General features: G+C 42.2%; 1 protein-coding gene across 1 annotated transcript; it reads right to left on the reverse strand.

The window, feature by feature from the left end:
• noc3l (NOC3-like DNA replication regulator) lies at nucleotides 1-27454 on the reverse strand. Its single transcript, XM_085761751.1, has 19 exons — nucleotides 27400-27454; nucleotides 24325-24529; nucleotides 22203-22329; nucleotides 20090-20337; nucleotides 19066-19181; nucleotides 18615-18776; nucleotides 17016-17109; nucleotides 15526-15701; nucleotides 14599-14727; nucleotides 13930-14061; nucleotides 13762-13842; nucleotides 9659-9759; nucleotides 9481-9553; nucleotides 9290-9353; nucleotides 8341-8412; nucleotides 6361-6542; nucleotides 3660-3886; nucleotides 2302-2386; nucleotides 1-341 (listed from the first exon to the last, which is right to left on the reverse strand). The coding sequence occupies exons 1-19, from the start codon at nucleotides 27406-27408 to the stop codon at nucleotides 216-218; spliced, it is 2409 nt and encodes an 802-aa protein (XP_085617877.1). The 5' UTR covers nucleotides 27409-27454; the 3' UTR covers nucleotides 1-215.
• Nucleotides 27455-27856: the final 402 nt, after the last annotated feature.

The following is a 27856-nucleotide window of genomic DNA, read 5'->3' on the forward strand; positions in this document are numbered from 1 at the left end:
GTTACAGAGACTTTACGTTTATTTACATTAACACAAAGAAACATTTTCAGAATAAAATACCAGATTTGATTTGACTGCTGCTGATGGTTGAGGCTTTTATTTTGACAGGAAAAATCTCATTTACTTATAAAACTTGTTAGAAAATACTTTTATTTAAGGCGTGTGTGTGTGTGTGTGTGTGTGTGTGTGTGTGTGTGTGTGTGTGTGTGTGTGTGTCAGTGCTGGCTCGGTGTGTGTGTTGTGGTGAAGTCCAGCTGTGTGTCCTCGGTGGTGGTCAGGACTCTGTCCACTTGTCTCTGCAGCTCGGCGTCCAGCAGCAAAGCTCCGCCCCCAAATCGATCCTGAAGAAGAAGAAATAAAAAATTAAATTGATAAAGATTCAAGAGTTCAAATCTTAAAGGGACATTGCGTAGGAATTCCTCCATCTAGCGTTGTGGTTGTATATCTCAAGCAACTCAGTCGTATTTTTCATGCTGCATTCACCTGAAATTGGGCAGACGGACGACAGCCGCAAAACAATACACGTGACAATACGTTGTCATGGCGATGTGGTATTGTTTTACCGTCTTTCTCTGGACTTCTGTGACTAAAATGACATCTGGTTTGTTAGCGACGGCCGTCTGCCCGACTGCAGGTGAATGCAGCATCAGTGTAACGCTCCATTCCTCCTCACTGCGTTACCGCGGTGACTGAGCCGACAGCTCCGGTGTCTCCGCTGAGTTTCCGCGGTTTCCTACCGCCACGCTGCCACACTGGAAAAACTCTACATCTATCCAAGAATATTTGTCTTATTTCTTGTCAAAATGTCTAATTTCTAGTCCAAACTAATCTCTTTCCACTTAAAATAAGACTCATCACCTAAAAATGAACTTGTTTTTAGATCATTTTCACTTGTTTCAAACTAATTTTCACTTGAAATAAGTAGAAAAATCTGCCAGTGAATGCAAGTTTTTTGTGTGTTTGTAATAAGAAAGAAAAACTTGATCCACTCTCCGAGTCTTATTTTAACTCATTGAGTGCCGCGCTCCTTTCCAAAGTTTTAGTCAAGTGTACCGGCAAATTAGACCATATTTGACTTTTTATTTTAGAGCCATAGTGTATTCTATATTATTGCCACCAACACATACTGTAGCTCATTTGAAAGGTTTAACTTTATCCTTCAAATGGCCACAAACCGTTTGTTTCTACGTGCCTCCGTTCCTGAGAAAAGTCAAGCTAAACATGGCTGGGTTTCACCAAAATCCCTCCTTTTTTTCTAGAAAAGGAGATAGAGCGTCTTTTATGAAAGCTGCTCTGTTTGTGCCTGTCGCTCTTCTCACACTCGCATTTCTGGATCAAAGGGCTCGTATAAGATAAATATACACAACAATTGTTGTTCTATTCACAAAACCACCATCGGGGGCGGGGGGGGCGCCACTAAACAGCAATAACACAGACGCACCGTGCCGTGTCACAGCCTCTCGCCGCGGAACGTGAGGCTCTGCCGGCCACAGCGGCTCGCGAACACCGGTCCCGCCGGTGGTCGTGGTCCTTCTGTGGTACGGGTCGGTGGTGCCGGTCTGCTTTGACCCAGAGACCATCAGATTTTACCGCGGGAGGACTTTGGGGAGGACACGGTGTTGCTCCAGATGAAGACCGGGCGGGACAGTGGGCTGAGAGCTTCCTGGTTCAGCTCCCAGCTGCTGCAGCCTCGCGGGTGAGAGCGGAGCAGCAGCGGAGCAGCTGCTGCATCCACATGCAGAACTCCGTTTGCAGAAGCTGAGTTATGATAAAAACTTCCAGATCATGAGCTGTCATGTGACTTTGATCGTCATCTATTTCAGTTCTCCTCGTCGTAGAGTCCCCAAATTTACATATAATGTGTATTAAAGTGTCTATTTTCATAATTTAAAAAAAAAGTTTTTGGCACTCAACGCATGGGAACGAAAAACGAGAAATTACGTGGTTGGCACTCAATGAGTTAAGTGGAAAGAGATTAGTTTGGACTAGAAATGACATTTTTACTAGAAATAAGACAAATATTCTTGGTAAGATTTTTAGTTTTTGCAGTGCACTGAAGGTAAAAAACATGGAGACACCACATGGCAGCAGCACCGAGCTTACCCGCTCCATGGAGATAGGAATGATATGAACGGCTCATTCAGAGCTGAAAGGAACACTTCACTTTGTTGATTCATGAAAAACAGACTGAAGAACCAAATAATCAATTTTCCTGAATAGACAACAGGAGTGAAAGTTACACAATGTCCCTTTAAACCAGCTTAAACCTCTGATGTGTGAGGGTGCGTTTGGTTTCTCTACCTTCTTCTTGGTGGCGGGTGGAGCCACCGGGGGGTTGAAGGTCATATCTCTGACGCTGTAGTCACCAAACAGCTCGGCAGGGCTCCTGGACAGGAAGTGAAGGGTTAATGATGATGTCATCAGCAGCCATCAGTGGTGGACAGTAATGGAGTACATTTACTTGAGTATTAGATTTCTTTGGTACTTATTACTCTTACTTGAATACATTTCCAAGACAAATATTAGTACTTTTACTGGAGTTAATTAGTAGTAAGGCTGAAAAGTACTGGTTACTTTCAGGTCTTTTTCTAAAATCCTATTGGACACAAGCTGTGTTTGTCTGTGAAGGAAACCCTAACCCCTAAAAGCAGCACATCAGTGCAGCTGAGCAGCAAAGAGTTCATTCTCACTAACAAGAGTTAAAAGCTCCTTACATTCATTTACAAACTATTAGAGTCATTCACTGATGTGGAGAATAAGACATTTACTCTGACTCTGACTTTGACTTACAGTACATTTAAAAGCAAGTACTTTTTTACTCTTACTGGAGTAACATGTCGACTGAGATACTTTTACTTGTAACGGAGTACATTTTGACCAGTAGTATTTGTACTCTACAGGGGTACAAGTACAGGGGTGGAGTACTCTGTCCATCCATATTAATATTAATTTCAATCACTACAGCCTACTCTGTCGTATGAAGTATCCAGTCATGTTGATAAGTTTTGTGCAACGGTATGGAAATGTTTGTATTGTTTGTTACGTGGATGTTTGTGTTTCTGTGGCAAAGCAGTTTCCCCTCGGGGATCAATAAAGTTGTCTAATCTAATCCAGGGTTTATACAGGAAGTTAATTCTAAAACCTTTTTAAGACTTTTTCAAGACCTTCTCAACATTTTTCAACACCTCACCGCCACTTCAAGCTGTAACCATTTACATCAGTGACACTTTTAACTTAACAGTTTTAGTTTTTGTGATAAAGACTCTAGACCACTATGATACAACAGAATTCAAAATAGGCTGGGATAAGGCTAAGTTTATAAAAAAAAACATTGCTCAACTCTCAAAAAAACAAAAAAAACAATCTTCTTTTCTTTTTTATGCACCGGTTCATCTTTGTTTTTTTAATAAAAACAAATAAATTCACACACTTCCGCAATGTTTTTTACAACTCAAACTCTTGGACAGCTAATTCAGAAAAAATACCTTGAATATTTAAGACTTTATAAAGTCATGAAAAGACTTTTTTATACTTTTTAAGGGTCTTCATTTTCCCCAAATTGATTTATCACCTGTTAATACTTTTCAAGACCCCGCGGATACCCTGTAATCTCCACCAGCCGTCATGTGAGCATGTGGCCGTGCTGCAGCGGTCCTCACCTGCGGCTCAGCTTGACGCCCAGAGAGCCGGCCCCGTCGCTGGGAGCTCCGAGGCTCAGGTGAGCAGCAAACTGGCGTACGACGGGGTGGAAGTGTCTGCGCAGCGCGTGCAGCTCCCACAGCGCCGTGTTCTGGGCGTTGCAGTGCTCCGGCTCATCCAGCTCAGGGAGGAAGAACCCGCTGCCCTGGACCTCGTTGTCCAACAGGAAGTCACACTTAGGGAAGGACTGACACACACACACACACACACACACACACACTTTATTATGAATGAGTGAACGGAAAATGTTAATTTAAGAAGGGTAGGTAAAATCAGCTGATGTTTCAGCCTCTTACACCTTTTCAGTCAAAGTGAATTGTTTTGCTTGTTGTGTTTTTGTTCTGATTTGTTTTGTTTTGTATTTATACCTTTATATTTGTCTATTGTATTTGTTTTTATAAGACCGAAATAAACACACTAAACTAAACTAAACTAAACTAAAATAAACACAGTAAACTAAACTAAAATAAACTAAACTAACTAAACTAAACTAAACTAAACTAAACTAAACTAAACTAAAACTAAACTAAACTAAACTAAACTAAACTAAACTAAACTAAACTAAACTAACTAAACTAAACTAAACTAAACTAAACTAAAATAAACTAAACTAAAATAAAATAAACTAAACTACACTAAACTAAACTAAAATAAACTAAACTACACTAAACTAAACTAAAATAAAACTAAACTAACTAAACTAAACTAAAATAAAACTAAACTAAACTAAACTAAACTAAACTAAAATAAACTAAACTAAAATAAACTAAACTAAACTAAAATAAAATAAAACTAAACTAAACTAAACTAAACTAAAATAAACTAAACTAAAATAAACTAAACTACACTAAAATAAAATAAACTAAACTAAACTAAACTAAACTAAACTAAACTAAAATAAAATGATTGTGTCCTCGACTGAGGGTTTGCATAGTTGATTCTAATTGGTCAGATTTTGTCTTTAGTCGTCTAATCGTTTCCTCGTTGACTCATGACCTCATTTGTGTCTTTTCCCGCTCCGGAGAAAAACACCTAAATAAACACATTTAAAGGGACAACCAGGAGTTTTGGCAAGCAAAGTGTTTTCACTATATTTCCCATGAGCCTCTGCACGCATTGTGAAATTCTTGGACCGGCGCAAGACGGATGAGTGAAAACATTTGCCAAGAATGTTTTCATTGATCAAGAATGAAAGTCGGAGGTTGGAAGAGGATCAGATACCATCGTAGTCAATCAGTCAATCAGTCAATCATATCTATTACATCCGGTTTGCCTGTTCACCTGCTGGCTTTAATTAACATCCCTTGTTCTCTTTTAGTTTTTACTATGTTTTTTATTTGAACTTGTTTTATGAGTATTTTAAACTATTTATTGCACTCTCCGCACTTTCTCTTTTTTTCTCTTTTCTCTCTTGGATATGTGTGCCAGTGTTGTTACTGTAATGTATGTATTGTGCATGTATGTTTTACAAGTACAAAGCAGCTGTATTATGCCCAAGACAAATTTCCCTCCGGGACAAATAAAGTTTATTTGATTTGATTTTGAGTTCCGACCATAAACGATGCCGACTAGCGATCCGGCGGCGTTATTCCCATGACTCGCCGGACAGCGTCCGGGAAACCGAAACTAGGAAATGCTGGACGAGTCGACCACTAATTAATAATAATAACAAAATAACTAGGGCCGGGACTTTAACGCATTAATTACGATTAATTAACTACACAAAAAATAACGCATTAAAAAATTAACGCATTTTAATCGCACTTATTAAAAAAAATTATTTATTTATTTTTTCTCAACTTTTCTTTTTTTTTTTCCCTCACGTGTGTCTACGTGCGGTGCGCCGGCACGCGAGAGAGGCGGCAGTTTGAGAGGCTGACTGGCAGAGATGAGAGCTGGTGAAACGCTAGCATGGTTATTTAAAACACCATCTCTGATCTCTGCCTGCACATAGATACACAGACACGGCGCATGATAAATGCGCTATATCGCGCTAATTGCTCAGCTGCAGCGCTACATCTATGACCTGTCACTGTCACAGGTGCAGCTCATCTCATTATGACAGGAGCTCTGTCTCCAGACTGTCCTGACCTGTCCCTGAACATCACACAGGGACAACATGGAGCTGCTGTGTGATTTAAGTAGCCTAGTTAAATACTACAGTAATCATCATAGTGTATTGGAAGGAAAGACCATTTCATCTGTATGTATCAAATATTGATTAATGAATTAATGGATAATTTGCATCCCTAGTCTGTTGGTCTTGGTTAAGTAGCCTACCACCTTGAAAAAAAACAATGTTTTGTTGCTTAAGCTATTCAGTCATTCAATGATATACTAAAATCCATGTGAAAAAAAATGCTCAGGTCAAATATTTATATGCGATTAAAATGCGATTAATTGCGATTAATTAATTACAAAGCCTCTAATTAATTCGATTAATTTTTTTAATCGAGTCCCGGCCCTAATATTAAGACAAAACCATAGATTTATCTAAATGGACCATTAACAAGTGGTAACGTAGATTCATCCACATTAATATGAGACTTTTTTATAACCAAATAGAAACTCCTGGTTGTCCCTTTAATTCTTCAGTTGGTGTAAGATCACAACAACAGTCGTTCTCCATCCTCACACACACACACACACACACAGACTCACGTGCATGGCGGCCCTGCTGGCGGCGAGCGCGCCCACGCTGGCGTTGGGCAGCACGTGCAGACTGAGCGTGCTGAGCCGCTTGACGAAGGCCATGGCCCGCTGCAGCGTCACCTGCTTCCTGCGCCGCACCAACATGGCGTCCACGCACCGCAGCACGATGATGATGTCATCGTTGTGCGCCCCTAGGTCAGAGAGGTTGGATGTTAGAGAGGTTTCACCCAAGGGGGCAGTTGTCGGTCTGAGAAGTGAAGCTCACTTCCGCGTTCAAAAAACTGCAATCCCCTCGGATTCCTCTGGGGGCTGGTGTCAGAAGGGAGCATTCCCCATAGACCCCCATGTTAAAATCGCCGACTTTACATCCTCAGTAAACATGTTAAAAGCCTGGTGTCAGAACGTTTTTTCGTCTCAATCGATAGTTTCTACCCCCGCACACACTCTGAGGGGGGTGAATATTTTTTTAACTCTACAGTTTTACTGTTATTAGGTTAAAATTCTGGCCAATTAGGGCGCGGAAACGTTGAGTGACAGGTCTGAGCAGCTCCGTGGACAGCTGCTTCGAGGCCAGTGGGCGGGTTCTCGGCCGGCCAATCCAACATGGCGCTGTTCAGGCCGCCATATTTGAGTCACAAAAACGACTCCCCAAAACCAATGGGTGACGTCACGGACGCTACGTCCATTCTTTTTACAGTCTATGGTTTCACCGCAACAGTCTGAGCTCAGTTTTTGCAGCCGATGCCCAGACCACAGAGCAGTAGTCTAGGTCAGTGCTTCTCAACCTTTTGTACATCAAGGACCCTAAATTGACACAAATTAGACCACGGACCCCCATTGGACCAAATTTAAGTGTTAAGTAAACACCAGAAATACACAAATATTTGTTCTGAGACTGAAGAACATTACTTTTTTATACTTTTAAATTAGGGCCAATGGCGTGAATTTTGGAAATATTAGAGAGAAATTTCTGGAAAAAAGTGGGTTAGGGTTAGGGTTTAAACATTTCTAGGAAGAAATGGTAAAAATTAAAGAAAAAGAAAAAAAAGTAAAAAATTTCTAGAAAAAAGCGGTAACATTTCTAAAACAAAAAAGTGTAAAAAATAAAAAGAAACTTCTAGAAAAAAGTGGTAAAATTTCTTGTAAAAAATGTTCAAAATAAAAAAGTAAAAATTTTCTAGAAAAAAGCGGTAAAATTTCTAAAACAAAAAGTTTTTTAAAAAATCTAGAAAAAGTGGTAAAGTTTCAAGAAAAAATTGGGGACCCCCTTCAAATCTCTCAAGGACCCCTAGGGGTCCCCGGACCCCACGTTGAGAACCACTGATCTAGGTGGCACAACACCAAACTCTACAATCTGACACATGAGGGGTCGAGCAACAAAGGAAGCACATTTCCAACCAACCAACAGCTCTTCCCATTTTTAAGATCATTTGATTAATGTGATTATTAAAGGAAAGCCTGAAATCCACCATTACACCCAGGAGTTGAACAGTCTCTACTTGTTCCACAGGTACATTATTTAACTTTAAATCCAACTTTGGGCTACAAAACAGCTTGTGTCTTGAACCGATTAAAATGCTTTTTGTTTTAGGAACATTAAGGACTAACTTATTACAAGAAATCCAGTCATGTAAAATTTGCAGTTCCTTATTAAGGACATCATTCAACTCATTGTATGAAGGCAAAGCATAATACAAGGTTGAATCATCGGCATAAAACACAATTTCTGCTCTTTCAGTAGCCTAAGCAAGATCATTAATAAACACAGTGAACAGTAACGGTCCGAGGCAGCTGCCCTGAGGCACACCACATACTAGATCCCCACTATTATATATACACCACCATTTAGATGCACTTGTTGTGATCTAGAAGACAGATAGTTATGAATCCACAATAAAGCCAGTGGACCGAAACCATAACATTCAAGTTTTTTTTATCAAGAGAGAGTGATCAACACACACACAGACACACACAGACAGTTGGACCGACCTGCGTGCAGCTGCAGCAGCATCCTGTAGAGCTCCGAGTAGAAGGTCAGAGGGTCGATGTTCAGCACGTCACCTGGAAGACACAGTCACGGTCAGACTGAGGAATATTATATCACTTTTTCAAACGTCTACTACTCCGACATACTTTCACCTAGAGACTCCATTTAAGCTGTAAAATGTAGACACAAGTCTCGTCTAACGGTGTGTTAATCCAGGTGTCGATAGGTTTTATAGCTTTTGATCAATCACTGTTCAATCACCATGATCGTTTTGGGGAGAAGTGTTGAGATTATAGACCTTTTCAGAGAGTATAAACAAAGACAGGTGTGGCTCATTAGAAAACGCTCTGCTACACTAAATGGAATGGAGCCTTAATTAGTATCCTTGGTAACACCTGTATTTGTTTATACTCTCTGAAAAGGTCTATAATGGGTATGTGGGAGGAGTTGCCTGAAACGGTCTGAAACTTTTCTCTTTCCACGCTGCTCCACGGCCACAGTTTACACTCTACACTCATGATCTTTTTCCACAGTTGCAGACAAACTTGTCCACTCTCTAACAATGTGCTCAACAAAGCAGAGAGACTTACAGAGTTTAAACTGTGATCAGAGCGACCACTTCTCTTGAGTTAAAATATTCTTGCTGTGTTCTTTAGGAATAAATATGAACATGTTTTCTTTGCATTACTATTATTCAAGGTCTGAAAAGACTTGATATTTTTTGTTATTTAGACCAGTTTAGTCATTTACAGCCAATAAAAGCTCTAAATGACAATATTTTTATTTCAATTTTGGGAGAAATGTTGTTGGTAGTTGATAGAATAAAACAAAAACAATTTAATTTAATTTTACTCAAACACATACAGTAAAACCAGAGAAACTGATCATTTTGGGAGTGGTCTCTTCAGTTTTTCCAGAGCTGTATTTATATATAGACACAGACAGACTGACCTTGTCCTGACAGGATGGTGAAGACCGTCTGGATGCAGTGGAGACTCTCCCGATTGGTCAGACCCTGCGTGGATTGATCACAGCCACCAATCAATCAATCAATCAATCAATCGATCGATCGATCAGTTTGTACCCGAGCTGACAGGCGGTCGGTCGGTGGGCGGAGTCAAAGGTGAAAGGTCAATACTCACCCCTGAGCGGATGAGGCCCTGCAGCACGTTGAGCAGGTCGTCAAAGAACTCCAGGTTGATGAGGTGAGCAAAGCTGACAGGAAGTGACATCACAGTCAGACCAACACTCTGTGTGTGTGTGTGTGTGTGTGTGTGTGTGTGTGTGTGTATAAATGTGTGTATTGTGTGTGTGTCGTACTTGGCCAGTCCCTCCAGAACAGCAGGAAGAAGAACAGACTTCTGAGCCTTCTTCAAGATCCTGAAGTAGATGAGGAAGACGATGTTCAGAGTCTCTGTGTGCTGAGGAAGAGGAAGAGGAGGAAGAGGAGGAAGAGGAGGAAGAGAGAGGAGGAGGAGGAGGAAGAGAGAAGTTAAAAACTAAACAGAACCAGAACCAGAACCAGTAGCCCTAGCCCTTAACCGTTGCCCCTTGAAGCGGAGCTACAAGGGGTAGAGGTTGAAAGTCATTATCTACGAATTCAAAACCACGTTAACTTGATGTAAATGTGGTGGTTTGTGTCCGTAGGCTCCAGAGCCCCGAGGCAGCGCTGCTCTTCTGTCCAATAGAGAATGTGAAGATACGTCACGCCGTGGGACGTTGGGCGCCATCTTTGGAGGATCGCGGATGTAAACACTTGCTAGTCCCCCTAAAAAAAGTTCCCCAAAGTCGCTTAAAAGTAATCATGGTGGGACAGTACTGCTGCCACAGTAGTATATGCACTAATACCAAAAACCAGATAGTTCAGGATGTCTGGATAAGTCAGTGGAGGGAGTAAATCTGGGTCTTAATACGTTGTAGTTTTTCTGTGTACCTTGTTTCTCGTTAAATTTGAGTTTATCACGATACGTTCCTCCTTCGTTTCCCTTCCCCTTCTCCATTTCTTTTTTTTATTTTATTTTTGTCCGTCTTCCTCATCTCTTTTTCTTTCTCTTTTACTTCTTGCTCGTTTTCCTCCGTTTTCCCCACTCTCTGTTTACGTTTGTGTTCCTCCAAAGATGGCGCCAACGTCCCACAACACCAAAGCGGTGTGACGTCAGCTTCACATTCTCTATACACACAGGAAGCTTCACTTTACATTCAGACTAACTAATGCTACTGATACAGCTGTTAGATTTCATCACTGAGACCAACATTTATCTCCTAGAAATAATTTAACCAGCCGGTGGTAAACCTCTAAAAACCTGCGGGTAAGTTAATTAGCGATGGTTTTCTCCCCCGGGATGAGGACGGAGGTTGGCCGGCCGACCAGCTCTCTGGACGGGTGGTGTCTCTGTGACGAGCCGTTGATCTGCTCCACAGGTGGAGCTTCACTTCTCCCAAAAAACATGGGAGCAAACGTCTAAACAGCCTCATGTGGATAAACCGACCTCTACGATCTAAACAGCTACTTTCTCACATGAAAACATATTAAAACTTAACAAAGTGACGTAATAACAAATAAAACAGCTGCCGGTTGCCGCAAGATGCATTCTGGGAAACTTGTCATAGCCCTCGGTTTGAAGTGTGCCTCTGAAAAATCTCTGTTTGAAGGTCCAGATAGCCAGACCACTTCCCCCTAACCCTCGTCTGGACCAGAACCAGGTCAACACCACTTCACGTGAACGCACAAAACGAAGGAGTAGGGTATGGAGCTATTATTGTTGCAATATTATTTGCAAATGCGTATCTCAATCTGTGTGTGCGTATTCAGATCTGTGTGTGTGTAATATGATCTGTGTGTGTGTATTCAGATCTGTGTGTGTGTATTCAGATCTGTGTGTGTGTATTCAGACCTGTGTGTGTGTGTAAAAAAAATCTGTGTCCGTATTCAGATTTGCAAGTGAAGACAAATCTGCAAGTGCATGCAAAGATCTGTGAATGTGAACACAGATCTGTAAGTGTACATAGATCTGTAAATGTGTAAACCGATCTGTAAATGCGTACATAGATCTGTAAATGTCTGTCATCACTTACAACTCAGGCAGGAGCTCTCCATTGGCTGTGTTTTTACACGTGAATTTTGCAACACTTCTGCCGCGGCAGATCTGTGATCTGCAAATGTGTAGAAATGAGATTTGTCTGTGACCTCGGTGTTCCTTTGCCCTGAGCTCAGGCTCACAGGCTCACGCTGCCTGGCTGCAGTAGCAGTACCGACCCGGTCCGTGTACAAAGTATAATTCAATTACGTCGTTCACTTTGTACCATGAGAAATGTCGTTTTTACCGGTATTTCCTGTTTGATTGACGTGAGACGTACAACGCAATTCAGCGCACCGAAGTGCCCGCTTGTTCCTTTCTCCAACTTGTACAATGAAAATTGAAAAAGGAAGTCGAGAGCCGGAACCAGCCTTCAAAATAAAAGCTCCGCGTTTTGATGGCTACAGCAACGGACAATTTAAAAGAAAGAAGAAGAAAAACTCCGAAACGAATTAAATACTTAATTCACAACAAATCGCCTAAACGATTACCATTTACCCCAGTAAAAACGACATTTCTCATGGTACAAAGTGAACAACGTAATTGAATTATACTTTGTACACGGACCGGGTCGGTACTGCTACTGCAGCCAGGCAGCGTGAGCCTGTGAGCCTGAGCTCAGGGCAAAGGAACACCGAGGTCACAGACAAATCTCATTTCTACACATTTGCAGATCACAGATCTGCCGCGGCAGAAGTGTTGCAAAATTCACGTGTAAAAACACAGCCAATGGAGAGCTCCTGCCTGAGTTGTAAGTGATGACAGACATTTACAGATGTAAGTACGCATTTACAGATCGGTTTACACATTTACAGATCTATGTACACTTACAGATCTGTGTTCACATTCACAGATCTTTGCATGCACTTGCAGATTTGTCTTCACTTGCAAATCTGAATACGGACACAGATTTTTTTTACACACACACACAGGTCTGAATACACACACACAGATCTGAATACGCACACACAGATTGAGATACGCATTTGCAAATAATATTGCAACAATAATAGCTCCATAGTAGGGCCAAGGGCTCGGGCTGAGGGGGGGGGCTGGAATTCACCCTTAGCCAGCAGAGACGACTGATGACGTATGTGACTGTTGAAGTGGTGTCCCAATTCGTAGAGAATGACTTTCTACCTCTACCCCTTGTAGCTCCGTTTCAAGGGGCGAGGACTACAAATACACTACAATACAATACAATGCACTACAAATTGCCCTCCGGGGACAATAAAGATCTCTTGACTTGACTTGACTTGACTTGAGGGTTAAGGGCTAGGGGGAGGGATGAAGACTAGAATTGGGCCGAATTCCAGTTCTCCCCTCAGCCCTTGGCCCTAACCCTTCGTTTTGCGCGTTCACGTGAAGTGGTAGGGGTGTCCCAATTCTGGTTCAGACGAGGGTTAGGGGGAAGGGGTCTGGCTATCTCGACCTCGAAACGGAGATTTTTCAGGGGCACACTACGGACCGAGGGCTATGGCAAGTTTCCCAGAATGCATCTCTTGGCAACCGGCAGCTGTTTTATTTCTCACTGTAGCGCTGTTATTACGTCATTTTGTTAAGTTTTAATATGTTTTCATGAGAGAAAGTAGCTGTTTAGATCCCCAATGTGCGGTGGGTTTATCCACATGAGGCTGTTTAGACGTTTGCTCCCATGTTTTTGGGAGAAGTGAAGCTCCACGTTGGAGCCTCCACCTGTGGAGCAGATCAACGGCTCGTCACGGAGAAACCACCCGTCCAGAGAGCTGGTCAGCCGGCCAACCTCCCGACCTCGTCCCAGTAGAAAAGACGACCGCTAATTAACTTACCCGCAGGGTTTTAAAGGTTTACCGCCGCGTAGTTACATTCTTTTCAGGAGATAAATGCTGGTCTCATTGATGAAATGTAACAATTGTCGCATTCATTTGTTTGAATTAAAAGTGAAGCTTCATGTGTTTTGGACACAGGAGCAGCACTGCCTGGGGGATCTGTAGCCTATACAGAAATCACCACATTTACATCAATAAATAAATGTTTTACAATGAACCGATCAGTCTGCTTTCAATTTTATTTTATTTTATTAAGTTAACGTGGTTCTGAATAGAGGATTTGTGGCAAAAGCTCGTCACGTCTGCTTATATGAAAGCAGCAGAGACGACTGATGACGTATGTGACTGTTGAAGTGGTGTCCCAATTCGTAGGGGTTGACTTTCAACCCTACTCCTTGTAGCTCCGTTTCAAGGGCAAGGGTTAAGGGCTAGGGCTAGGGGGAGGGGTAGGGGGAGGGGTAGGGGTAGGGCTAGGGGTGAAAAATAGAATCGGAATTGGGCCTGGGAATTGGGCATAAAACAAGTGTTTGTTTCTCACCAGTTTGATCTTCTGCTCTTTGCTCTCTGACGCCTCGGCCTCCAGCAGCTCCTTCTCCAGCTTCTCCTCCGCCTTCTTCCACTGCACACACACACACACACAGAGTCAGATGCTAGCGATGCTAACGATGCTAGCGGTGCTACTTCCTGGTGAGGAGATGAAGCGCACCTTCCTCTGCATGCGGGACAGGTTCTTCCTCTTGTCCTTGTGGTTCATGAAGTTTCCTTTAGGGGCCGTGGCCTCCAGGTCCTTCTTCACCTCCACCTGCTTGATCCTCAGGCTGAGCAGCGTCCGCAGCACCTGTAGGGGGGGGGCAGCTGCTTTTACTCTCTTTCTCCATATATCTACCTCTTTCTATCTATCTATCCCTCCCTTTCTTTCTGCCTGTCTTTCTACACCCTTTCTCTGCCTTTTACTCCTTTCTCCTTGATCCTCAGGCTGAGCAGCGTCCGCAGCACCTGTAGGGGGGGGGGGGCAGCTGCTTTTACTCTCTTTCTTTCTCCATATATCTACCTCTTTCTATCTATCTATCCCTCCCTTTCTTTCTCCTTGATCCTCAGGCTGAGCAGTGTCCGCAGCACCTGTAGGGGGGGGGGGGGGGGGGGGCCGGGGGCAGCTGCTTTTACTCCTTTCTCTCTTTCTTTCTACCTCTCTGTCTTTTTCTTTCTATCTCTGTCTTTTTACTCCTTTCTTTCTTTCTTTCTTTCTACCCCCTTTCTGTCTTTTTGCTTCCTTCTTCAGCTGTTTTCAGCACTCACACACATTTCCTTCAGGAAATGCTATCTTTTTCTAGTTATTATATACACACACTATTTAGTTACTAGTTCCTTTCGTTACCTCAGGTCTGACGTTGTAGTTGAGGCTCTTGACGAGGCCGGAGACGACTCTGACCACGGCCAGAGAAGCTCCGCCCATTTTATCCTGCTGGAAGAGTTTCCTGAACGCATCACAGCACCGGTCTGACACCTGCAACACATCACACACTAGTGTTGGGTGATCTTGACATTCTGAGATCGTCCTAATCGTTGATAGGCGTATCCATGGCCGGGGGGGGGGGTGTCGTAACTTTTGCTTTTACCGTGCGGCGTGCACTGCTGTCATGCTGTCATGCATTGCATGCGCGCTTCTCTCTCTGTGTGTGGTGAAGGCCAATAGGCGGAGAAAGAGCGCTATGATCAATGAACGGAGTGATATCGCGTTGGTCGAGCCAATTACTGTCGATCGTGGCGGACGTGATTTATTTGTGGCGTATCAGTGAACACCTGGTCGGGCTGTGACAGGGCTGGGGTCAGCAGCCACACCACCAGCTACACGTGTTTCCTCAAATTTGAGGCGGAGTGGCCTCCCTGTTCACCACAGAGATGTTGTGTGCGGTCATATGACTACCTGGCTCCGTCTGATTGGACGTCGCCAGTGGCTGCATCTGATTGGTGAAACACTGTCATGTGACAGAGTATCTGTTGGAAGCAGCCAGAGAACCGGCTTCATTAAAACAAAACAAACAGATCACACATTAGATCAATAAAAAAAAGTAGCGAGTGTGTGTGTGTAAAATCGGCAAGAAAACAAAACATCGCCGATCGTCCTTCCAATCGCCGATAGACGATTGGAAGGACGATCGGATCACCAATCAGCACAACCCTATCACACACAGACACCTGAATGCATCACACAGCACCGGTCTAAGACCTGAAGGCATCACAGCAGCACGGCGGCCCCCTGCTGCTGTTGCTATGGCGACGGCGGCGGTCCGGCTGCACTCACCTCTCTGTGGGCGTCGTTCATCAGCGGCACCAGGGCGACCACGATGTTGTTGTGGAAGTTGAAGTGCGGCAGCGCCAGCAGCAGCTCACACAGGCATCGAACCGCCACCTCGGCCAGACCCACGTAGGCCGGCAGCGCCACCGCCTGGCTGCGCTTCCTCTTCTGCTGCTTCCAGTCTGATGAGCACACACACACAGAGACACACACACAGAGACACACACACACAGAGACACACACACACACACACACACACAGCTGTCACACACCTTCCCTCCAGAACAACTGGGCAGTCTGAGCTGCTGCATATTCCACTCTTTTGCACCACTAGAGCTCAGTTTTCCATCAAATATAAAGGTGTAACTTTATGGAACAAGTAAAATATTGCAGTTTAAAATCGTTATTCAATATATACAGGTAATACTCAGAAAATTAGAATATCGTGAAAAAGTTAATTCATTTACCGTAAGTAATTCAACTTAAAAGGTGAAATGAATATATTATTTAGACTCATAACAGGCATTGCAAGATATTTCAAGCTTTTATTTGTTAGAATTTTGATTATTATGGCTTACAGCTTATGAAAACCCCAAAATCAGAATCTCAAAAAATGTGAATATCGTGAAAAAGTTCAATGTTGTAGCTCAAATTGTCACAGCCTCGTCAGCCAATTAATCCAAAACACCTGCAAAGGGTTCCTGAGCCTTTAAAAGCTCTCTGTCTGGTTCAGTACAGTTCGCAATCATGGGGAAGTGAATGAACTTTTTCACGATATTCTAATTTTCTGAGTATTACCTGTAGTAGAGTGCAGTTGAGAACAAAATAACATAAAAATGATCAATGTAAATCAAAATTATCATCCCAGGTTGATGTCACACAGGTGTGATATACTTGGGAATGTGCTGTTTCAGTGTTCCCTTTATTTTTTTGAGCAGTGTATATTCACCTGACTAACAGCTCTCCCTCCCTACCCGTCTAGAAAAGGAAATTAAAAGATCATCTGTACTATGGGATTGTCTTAATACTCTGTTGTTGTTGTTGTTGTTTTTAACAGTTGCCATTGCAATTCATCTTTTGTTTCATTCTCTCGATTCTTTTGATTCATTTCAATTTATCTCTTGAGCCATTGCTTAATTACTATTTTGGTTATTTTGTTTTAATTTTGTTTTTTCTCTCTCATTAATTCATTTGTTATTTTATTTTGATAAGATACATTTAATATTACTTATTTATTTATTTTATGGTGATTTTCTCCATAAGCCCTCCCAGGGTTTCTAACCTCTGCAGCACTGATTCATTGTAGTTTATCATATATTATCTATTGTATATTTTCTTTCTTCCATGTGATATACTCCTTGTTTGTAATGTTTTAAAGTGCAAACAATAAACAAACAACCAAACAAACCTGAGTGTGTGTGGTTGTAGTTGTGTGTGTGGTTGTGTGTGTGTGTAGTTGTGGTTGTGTGTGTGTGTGTGTGTGTGTGGTTGTGTACCTCTGACCGTCTGCTCCAGATCCTCCAGGTAGAACTTGTACTGACTGACCAGACCTTCCTCGAACTCTCTGAGCTGCTGAGTCTCTTTCTTCACCTAAACAACACAACACACCACAGGGTTAACTACTATCTATTAGGGCTGTTCGATTTTGCCCAAAAATAAAATCTCGATTTTCTTCTCTGAAAAATCGATTTCCGATTACGATTTTTTTGTTACATGACAAACTATTTTGTGTGCTGTTTGTGTCTTTTTAAATGGACCTAATGGACCGTGAGAGCTGTAACTGTGTAGTGGAAAAGGGCCGTTGGTCTTTTTGGCAACGAAATCCTCACTGGTCTCAGCAAAATGCAACATGCTTGTTTACAGTGTTGTTTACATCTCTTTCTATCTGTCCACCCCTCTCTCTGTCTTTCTTTCTACCCCCTTTCTCTGTCTTTTTACTTCTTTCTCTCTTTCTTTCTAACCCTCTCTCTGTCTCTTTCTACTGTTCTTTCTTTCTCTCTATCTCTTTCTTCCCCCTTTCTCTGTCTTTTTACTTAATTCGTTCTTTCTTTCTTTCTTTCTTTCTTTCTTTCTTTCTACCCCTCTCTATCTCCATCTATCTACCTCTTTCTATCTATCCCCCTCTTTCTTTCTGTCTTTCTACCCCCTCTCTGTCTTTTTACTCCCTTCTTTCTTTCTACCCCCTTTCTCTGTCTTTTTACTTCTTTCTCTCTTTCTTTCTAACCCTCTCTCTGTCTCTTTCTACTGTTCTTTCTTTCTCTCTATCTCTTTCTTCCCCCTTTCTCTGTCTTTTTACTTAATTCGTTCTTTCTTTCTTTCTTTCTTTCTACCCCTCTCTATCTCCATCTATCTACCTCTTTCTATCTATCCCCCTCTTTCTTTCTGTCTTTCTACCCCCTCTCTGTCTTTTTACTCCCTTCTTTCTTTCTACCCTCTTTCTCTGTCTTTTTACTTCTTTCTCTCTTTCTTTCTTTCTAACCCTCTCTCTGTCTCTTTCTACTGTTCTTTCTTTCTCTCTATCTCTTTATTCCCCCTTTCTCTGTCTTTTTACTTAATTCTTTCTTTCTTTCTTTCTACCCCTCTCTATCTCCATCTATCTACCTCTTTCTATCTATCCCCCTCTTTCTTTCTGTCTTTTTACTCCCTTCTTTCTTTCTACCCCCTTTCTCTGTCTTTTTACTTAATTTGTTCTTTCTTTCTTTCTTTCTTTCTTTCTTTTTCTTTCTACCCCTCTCTATCTCCATCTATCTACCTCTTTCTATCTATCCCCCTCTTTCTTTCTGTCTTTCTACCCCATTTCTGTCTTTTTACTCCCTTCTTTCTTACTACCCCTCTCTCTGTCTTTTTCTTTCTTTCTTTCTTTCTTTCCTTTTACTAATTTCTCTCTTTCTTTCTACCTCTCTGTCTTTTTATTCCCTTCTTTCTTTCTGTCTTTTTGCTTCCTTCTTCAGCTGTTTTCAGCATTCACAATATTTTTCTAGTTATATAGTATACACTAGTTAGTTACTAGTTACTTCCCCCCAAAAGTAACTGAGTTAGTAACTGAATTACATCCTAGAAGTAACTAATGACTCTAGTTGTGAGTGGGGTCTGACCTTGGCGGTCTTCTCCTCGGCCGTCAGCGCTCTGATCCGATAGGACGGAGCGATGTCCTTGAAGATCTCCATCAGAGAAACCATGACCAGCTTCCTGACGGTGACGGCCACCGACGGGTCTGACTCCATCAGCATGGCCCGCAGCTCCTTCAGACGCTTCATCTGCACACACACACACAATTTGCATAATAATAATGTTACTTTAAAGGGATAGTTCAACATTTTGGCAATCCAACAACTCCACAACGCTCTGGTGGACAAGTTGTGAGCTGCACATTCACCACGCTATGAGATAATAACACAACGTTACCACACAGAGTTGTTTTAGAGGGAAATACAGAGACTGTTGATGAAAAACTGTCCCTGAAGGCAACGTGCATCAGAGGTTTTACATGAATTTCCCTCTACAACAACTCTGTGTGTCTGTCTGTCTATATAGTATGGGACTCACGTTGCTGACGGGGTCGGACACGACGGCTGATCCCAGAGCAGCGATGAGCAGCTTCTTCTGTCTGATGGTCTGAGCCCGGAGCTGCTCCCTCTGCTCGGGGCTCAGCAGCGCCCCCTCTGCTCCGGAGGACACACAACACAACACAACACAACACATTTGAAATATTTATTCATGCCCACATAATAAAGAAGTACAAGGGTTCTTGCACAAGGGACATAAACACTGCCAATGCAGTTGACAATGGAACACGGACACACACACCTCAGTCACTCACTCAGTACGTTCACATGCAGAGCTTAATCGAGCTATACTCAAAATTCGATTTTGGCGTCAAGTCGGACTTCTGTCCTTGTCTCAATATACATGCAATTGAGAAAACTGAATAACTGACGGGTCCATCGCCCCCTCATGCGGTGTCACCTGTTGTTTCAGCAGGTTAATACGCCCCCCTGTCCTGTTGACTTTTCTGTCACCTCCTAAAAAACTGAATATAAACAACTTAGTAGCTTAATAATAAATTCTCAACTGCAGTTCCCAACCAGACGCGTCAGTCTGGGCTGGATGCGCGCTGAGAATAGGGTACAGGCTTCCTTTTTTCCTCTCTCTCTCTCTCTTTTTTAATAAAACCCTCTTGCTGGTGGCGCTGTGTGAAATGCATTGAATCGGCGTTGTTGTTGGGTTTTTTCTTTACTTTGCCGGGTTCAGGCGGCTTCTCTGCTCCACTTGGTGCCGTCTCTACTGTTGTGGAGCATGAACACATGCATTGTCCAGTTCTACTCCGACTAAGGTGTTTACATGACGGAGAAAATCTAATTCCAATCGCATCATCTGGGTGTCTTAATCGGAGTTCTCAACTCCGATTTCAGTCGGACTAAGGTGTTTACATGTAGGCTACTTCAGTTGTCCAGTTATAGTTGGATTAAGGCAATAATTCGGTTTTTTCAAGTGTCATGTAAACGTACTGACTGTCAGCACACTTTGATTATTTCTAATCAATATTTTACTAATCAGACGTCTCTCATACCGTCCTCCTCCTCCTCCTCCTCCTCTAGCTCCTCCTCCTGGTCTGGCCCCGCCCCCTCTTCCTCCTCCTCCTCCTCCTCCGGCCGTTGGACAACTCGCTCCACGCTCTGAGGGATAACGCCCGTCTTGTCCTTGATGGGCAGCAGGTGGATCACCTCCTTCTCCTCCGTCCTCAGCATCTTCCTCGGCACCTTCTCGTAACCACGGACGACCTCGGCGCTCCGCTTCTTCCCGCTGTGCACCGGCTCGCTGTGACATCACACACACACACACACACGTACATGTCTATGGCCCAATTCCGATTCTATTTTTCATCCCTACCCCTCCCCCTACCCCTACCCCTCCCCCTAGCCCTTAACCCTTGCCCTTGAAACGGAGCTACAAGGAGTAGGGTTGAAAGTCAACCCCTACGAATTGGGACACCACTTCAACAATCACATGCGTCATCAGTCGTCTCTGCTGCTTTCACATAAGCAGACGTGACGAGCTTTAGCCACAAATCCTCTATTCAGAACCACGTTAACTTAATAAAATAAAATAAAATTTAAAGAAGAATGATCGGTTCATTGTAAAACATTTATTTATTGATGTAAATGTGGTGATTTCTGTACGTAGGCTACAGATCCCCCAGACAGTGCTGCTGCTGTGTCCAAAACACATGAAGCTTCACTTTTAATTCAAACAAATTAATGCGACAATTGTTACATTTCATCAATGAGACGAGCATTTATCTCCTAAAAAGAATGTAACTACGCGGCGGTAAACCTTTAAAACCCTGCGGGTAAGTTAATTAGCGGTCGTCTTTTCTACCGGGACGAGGACGGAGGTTGGCCGGCTGACCAGCTCTCTGGACGGGTGGTGTCTCTGTGACGACACGTTGATCTGCTCCACAGGTGGAGCTTCACTTCTCCCAAAAACATCGGAGCAAACGTCTAAACAGCCTCATGTGGATAAACCCACCGCACATTGGGATCTAAACAGCTACTTTCTCTCATGAAAAAATATTAAAACTTAACAAAATGACGTAATAACAGCGCTACAGTGAGAAATAAATCAGATGCCGGTTGCCGCAAGATGCATTCTGGGAAACTTGCCATAGCCCTCGGTCCGTAGTGTGCCCCTGAAAAATCTCCGTTTCGAGGGCGAGATAGCCAGACCACTTCCCCCTAACCCTCGTCTGAACCAGAATTGGGACACCCCTACCACTTCACGTGAACGCGCAAAACGAAGTGTTAGGGCCACGGGCTCTAGGGCTGAGGGGAGAATCGGAATTCGGCCTATATCTATAAACTGACGTCACCGCTGCTGGAACATCCTCCTTCATCAGACCAGACTCTGCTGCTCCTCGACCAGCTTCAGGAGGTTTAGGACTGAATCTAATCTCATCATCATGTGTTCAACAGTTCAAAAAGGACATGAATATTAACTAACTGCTCCTTTTCTGTAACTCTGACCCAGAAACAGTTGTTCATCTACAGACCTCAGCAGCTTCGTCACTGATCATCTCAACAGAGATTTTTATTTTACTCGGGGAAAATATTGTTTTTAGTTTCCATAAAGACTCTAAGAGAGAAGGAAATTATACATTTTTAATAAACCTGTGGTAACACTTCATAATAAGTACACACTATTAAGCATTAAATACTGATTTCATCATTTATAACATGAATACTGATCAGTCTGTAGTTTATAAACACAGTTAAAATGTTTGACTCATCACTGATCAGCACTAACTGTGCTTTGTGTTGCTTTGTTATGTTTTGTTTCTATACTTTTATATATTGTTGTTTTTACAAGACAGAAATAAACTACCAAACTGAACATTGTAACTAGAATTCAGTATTTATCAATGCTTCATAGTGTCTACTTGTTATAAAGGGTTAGAACATTCGTTTTATTTCTGGCAAAATTTCATTTTCATAAAAGTAAATTTACTAAGAAAACCTCCTGCTATGTTATTTTTCAAAAAGAAATGAACTTTACTTTAAGTTAATGACCAAATCAACAAATGAAAAGGCCGTTAAGTGTTATTATAGAACTTAAATGTTGTTATTGTGTAACATGTTGATATAATGTAGATGTTGACTATAAACTGTGTGTGTGTGTGTGGTTACCATGACGACAGGTCCCTGGTGACGAAGGAGGCGCGGCGGGCCATGGCGGCCAACTGCTGCAGGTCTCCGTCCTCCATCATGTCGATGGGCAGCGTCTCCAGGAACTCTTCCTCCTCCTCCTCCTCCTCTGTCCCACACAGACAGCAGCGGTTATTGTTTCATTGATTTTATTTCTTTCTTTAATTTTACCACTTTTCATAGAATTTTTTAGAAAAAAGGTTCTTCTCAGTTTTTCTGTTCTACTTTTTACTATTTTTTAAGAAATTTTACCCCTTTTTGTATTATTGTTTGTCCCCCCTTTTTTTGAAAATTTTTACCACTTTTCCTAGAATTTCTTTGAGAAATTTTACCAGTTTCTTCTAAAATCTTTTAAACTTTTTTTTTTTTAGAGATTTTACCAGATTTTTCTAAAAAAAAAAGATTTAAAACTTTTGGGTGGTGTTTAGCTCAGTTGGTAGAGCACCAGCCCCATGTGTTGAGGCTGTAGTCCTCGCTGCAGGTGACCCCGGTTCGAATCCTGCGTCGAGCGGCCCTGTCCTGCATGTCATTCCCCCCATCTCTGCCTCCCATTTCCTGTCTCTCTCGACTGCACTATCAAATAAAAGCATGAAAAGCCAAAAAATATACTTAAAATAAATAAATAAAAAAAAGATTTAAAACTTTTTTGTGAGAATTTTTACCACATTTTTCCAGAAATTTCTCTATAATCTTTCAAAAATGTACGCCTAATGTACATTGATTGTTTGTGTATTTCTGGTGTTTGCTTCAACATGTTGTCCAATGGGGGTCCGTGGTCTAATGGGCTTTATGCTCAACTCCACTACTTCCTGAAATAAGCCAGCTGGTTTAATAAGCCATCTGGATTAATCAGTTGGTCCAATAATGTAAAACAGGAAATAAACCAGCTGGCTTATTTCAGGAAGTAGTGGAGCTGAGCATAAAGCCTATTCCTTGATATAAAACAGTTAGAGAAGCGTCTATGTGATACAAGTATGAACAGTTTACCACCTCTATCTATCTATCTATCTATCTATCTATCTATCTATCTATCTATCTATCTATCTATCTATCTATCTATCTATCTATCTATCTATCTATCTATCTATCTATCTATCTATCTATCTATCTATCTACCTACCTATCTATCTACCTACCTATCTATCTATCTATCTATCTATCTATCTATCTATCTATCTATCTATCTATCTATCTATCTATCTATCTATCTATCTATCTATCTACCTACCTATCTATCTACCTACCTATCTATCTATCTATCTATCTATCTATCTATCGTAGCCTAACGGTGGTCTCACCCGGTCTCTTCCTGTGGGTCTATCTATCTATCTATCTATCTATCTATCTATCTATCTATCTATCTATCTATCTATCTATCTATCTATCTATCTATCTATCTATCTATCTATCTATCTATCTATCTACCTACCTATCTATCTATCTATCTATCTACCTACCTATCTATCTATCTATCTATCTATCTATCTATCTATCGTAGCCTAACGGTGGTCTCACCCGGTCTCTTCCTGTGGGTCTACCTACCTATCTATCTATCTATCTATCTACCTACCTATCTATCTATCTATCTATCTATCTATCTATCTATCTATCTATCTATCTATCTATCTATCTATCTATCTATCTATCTATCTACCTACCTATCTATCTATCTATCTATCTACCTACCTATCTATCTATCTATCTATCTATCTATCTATCTATCGTAGCCTAACGGTGGTCTCACCCGGTCTCTTCCTGTGGGTCTACCTACCTATCTATCTATCTATCTATCTACCTACCTATCTATCTATCTATCTACCTACCTATCTATCTATCTATCTACCTACCTATCTATCTATCTATCTACCTACCTATCTATCTATCTATCTATCTACCTACCTACCTATCTATCTATCTACCTACCTACCTATCTATCTATCTACCTACCTATCTATCTATCTATCTATCTACCTACCTACCTATCTATCTACCTACCTACCTATCTATCTATCTATCTATCTATCTATCTATCTATCTATCTATCTATCTATCTATCTATCTATCTATCTATCTATCGTAGCCTAACGGTGTGCGGTGGTCTTACCCGGTCTCTTCCTGTAGGTCTCTAGCGGTCTCGGCGCCCTGCCGGCGGCGTCCTTCACGGCCTGGCGCAGCTTCTTCTGCTCCTTCCTCTGCTTCTTGGCCACGTTCTGCTGCTTCAGGCTGCGGTTCTTCAGCTTGTTCTCCAGCTTCACGCCGCTCGTCTTCAGCAGCCGCCGGAACGTCGGCCGCCGCTTCTTGGAGCGAGGCTGAGGGGGGGGCGGAGTCAACTCATCATCATCATCATCACACACAACACAACACAACACAACACAACACAACACACACAGTTTCTTGGAGCGAGGCTGAAGGGGGGGCGGAGTCAACTCATCATCATCATCATCACACACAACACAACACAACACAACACAACACAACACACACAGTTTCTTGGAGCGAGGCTGAAGGGGGGGGGCGGAGTCAACTCATCATCATCACACACAGCTGGACTCAGACTCAGAACGCTTTTATTTTGAAATCGACTGTGAATCTGAAGCTGATTATTTATTGATTTTAAACATACATTTGCAAGGTTAAGCTTAAAGCAGAAGTCAGCGATCCGGTGGTTTTGGCTAATGCTGCGTTCCAGGCAGGCTTTTGAAACCGTAAATTACAGCTTCAAGTCACAACTTACGACTTTGTAGCGTTCCAGGCAACCCACTCGTGTTTCTCCGACCTGTTTTACCTGTGAAAGTCACTATAACAGCCACTCGTAACTTCTGACCCGTGAAGTCGTACCAGATCAAACTGGTACGACTTCACAGGTCGGAAAAACACCAGTTATGAGTTGCCTTGAACGCACCATAACAGTCCTCATCCATACGTCGCCACATTCAGGCGCATCCCTTGGCTGCACACACAGAGAGGACTGCCCCTTTATGCCGTTCTCTCTCCTCATTGGATAAAGGTTGTAGGATACAAGGAAAGTTTTCTCCTGGGCTCAGAGCAGAGCAGAGTGACTGACAGACCCGTGTTTCAGACCAAACACTCTATAGAAGTGATTGCTGTCGGAAGATACAACTATTTAAGACTTATAATAACACAAATATTCACCTGACTGCTGCTTTAAGCGTAAAACAAATGTGTATTTCTGTTGCAGGTGTAAAAGTACGGCATTCACAAAGCAAAGAGCTGAAAAGTTGTACAAGTATGTCTCAGTTTAAAGCAGAAGTAAGTGATATTTTTGTGTTAATCTAAGTCTTAAATAGTTATATCTTCCGACATCAATCACTTCTATAGAGTGTTTGGTCTGAAACACGGGTCTGTCAGTCACTCTGCTCTGCTCTGAGCCCAGGAGAAAACATTTATCGTATCCTACAACCTTTATCCAATGAGGAGAGAGAACGGCATAAAGGGGCAGTCCTCTCTGTGTGTGCAGCCAAGGGATGCGCCTGAATGTGGTGACGTAGGGACGAGGACTGTTATGGTGCGTTCAAGGCAACTCATAACTGGTGTTTTTCCGACCTGTGAAGTGGTACCAGTTCGATCTGGTACGAGTTCACGGGTCAGAAGTTACGAGTGGCCGTTATAGTGACTTTCACCGGTAAAACAGGTCGGAGAAACACGAGTGGGTTGCCTGGAACGCTACAAAGTCGTAAGTCGTGACTTGAAGCTGTAATTTACGGTTTCAAAAGCCTGCCTGGAACACAGCATTAGCCAAAACCACCGGATCGCTTACTTCTGCTTTAAAACAAATGTGTATTTCTGTTGCAGGTGTAAAACTATGGCATTCACAAAGCAAGGAAATGAAAAGTTGTACAAGTATGTCTCAGTTTAAGAAAATGTTTAAAAAAGAAAAGATAAGCGTCTACAAAAAAGAAGAAGGAGAAAGAGAAAAAGAAGGGGAAAAAGAAGAGATAGATAGACGAGTGGTGTCTACTGCTATTCTGTTTGTTTTCTTGTCACTACTATGTTTCATCATCTTTAATATTTTGAAATAGAGAATAATATTGGTGTTGATACTAAGCCAATGTAATGATAACAACAGAGAGGAGCAGCTACTGTAAGGTTTCTTCATCCTGCTGCTTTTCATTCATGGTGACTATGTGCAGCTACATTATGTAAATATGTGCAACCATGTGTAGAATGTAAACCATGAATGGAATAAATCACAATGAAATGAAATGAAATGATTGATCAGCAGCTTTAAATCAACCCCATCATCCTCAGACCGTCTGGTGTCTGTCCTACGCATCGTCTCACTGATGATGTCATAATGACTCGTGTTAGGCTGAAGCTGGCAGCAACAGACCATAATAACACTACAAACACAGAATGACACCAGACCTGAAACACTACAACAACCTACACCAGCTATTACAACTGAACTGTACAGACAATAACACACAAAGTAAAGAACTAACACACAACATGTTTGAGGAGAGATTGTTTTTCTACTTCCTGTTGCTGAACCAGCTGCAGAGGTTTAAAGGGATAGTTCACCCAAAATTAAAAATTCACTTATTATCTTACCAAAATGAAACACCAAAAAACATCCAAATAAAACACCTCCATCTGGTCTGTAAAATAAACTATGTAACATTTCTGAGTTCTGTTTGAATGAATGAATTCATTATTGAGAAAACACTTAGAAAACCCTGGTGGGATAGCCTGCTGCTTATGAATCATGTGGAGAACTGATCCTCTGTCTTATTCTCTCTCTCCTTCTTAAATCTGTTTTTAACATGTCTGTTGTTGTTGATATGGACCGCTGGTTGTGTCTGCAATTAAGATTAATAATAATAATTATTGATTATTGATCGATGTCTGACTGTTAACAACTAAGAACGAACTACTGACTAGGCTACTACTAATACTACTACTACTACTACTAATAATAATAATAATAATAATAAGCAGTGGTTATGACGTCACGCCGCAGCTCGGCATAGATAGGCTGTATACACGTGTATCTATGGCAGCTCAGAACCGGGGCTCTGAGGTTCGGTACCGGACTCGGTCCAGTCTCGTGTTACGTAGAGCTCGTGGATCTGAGCTCGTGAGGCTCCGCGAGGTGAAACCAGCTCCGTTAACGGGACCGGAGGAGCAGACCGGGAGGTGGAGGGTTAACTTAACTTACCGGACTCATGATGGCGGCTGGTCCTGGTTCTGGTCCTGGTCCTGGTCCTGGTTCTGGTCCTGGTCCTGGTCCTGGTTCTGGTCCTGGTTCTGGTTGTGGTTCAGTCCGGTGGAGCTGCAGCTGTGGTTGTTGTTGCTTCACGTGCTGGATGGGAAACCGGAAGTCACGTGGTGGTTGGTGACCCGGAAGCAGAGGAGAGAAGCCCCGCCCCCTTTTACCCCCCCTGGAGGAAACACAGCGACACCTGGAGGAACCTAGCAGAGTCTGGTTTGGACTGAATCATTTAAAGGGACAACCAGGAGTTTCTATCTGGTTATAAAAAGTCTGATATTAATGTGGATGAATCTCCGTTACCACTTGTTAATGGTCCATTTTAGATAAATCTATGGTTTTGTCTCTATGGTTATTTTGTTATTATTAGTGGTGGTGGAAATGCTGGGCGAGCCGACCAGCGTTT

Source organism: Trachurus japonicus, chromosome 19, assembly GCF_045865225.1.
Source record: "Trachurus japonicus isolate A0001 chromosome 19, Traja_1.0".
Classification (NCBI taxonomy): Eukaryota; Metazoa; Chordata; class Actinopteri; order Carangiformes; family Carangidae; genus Trachurus; species Trachurus japonicus.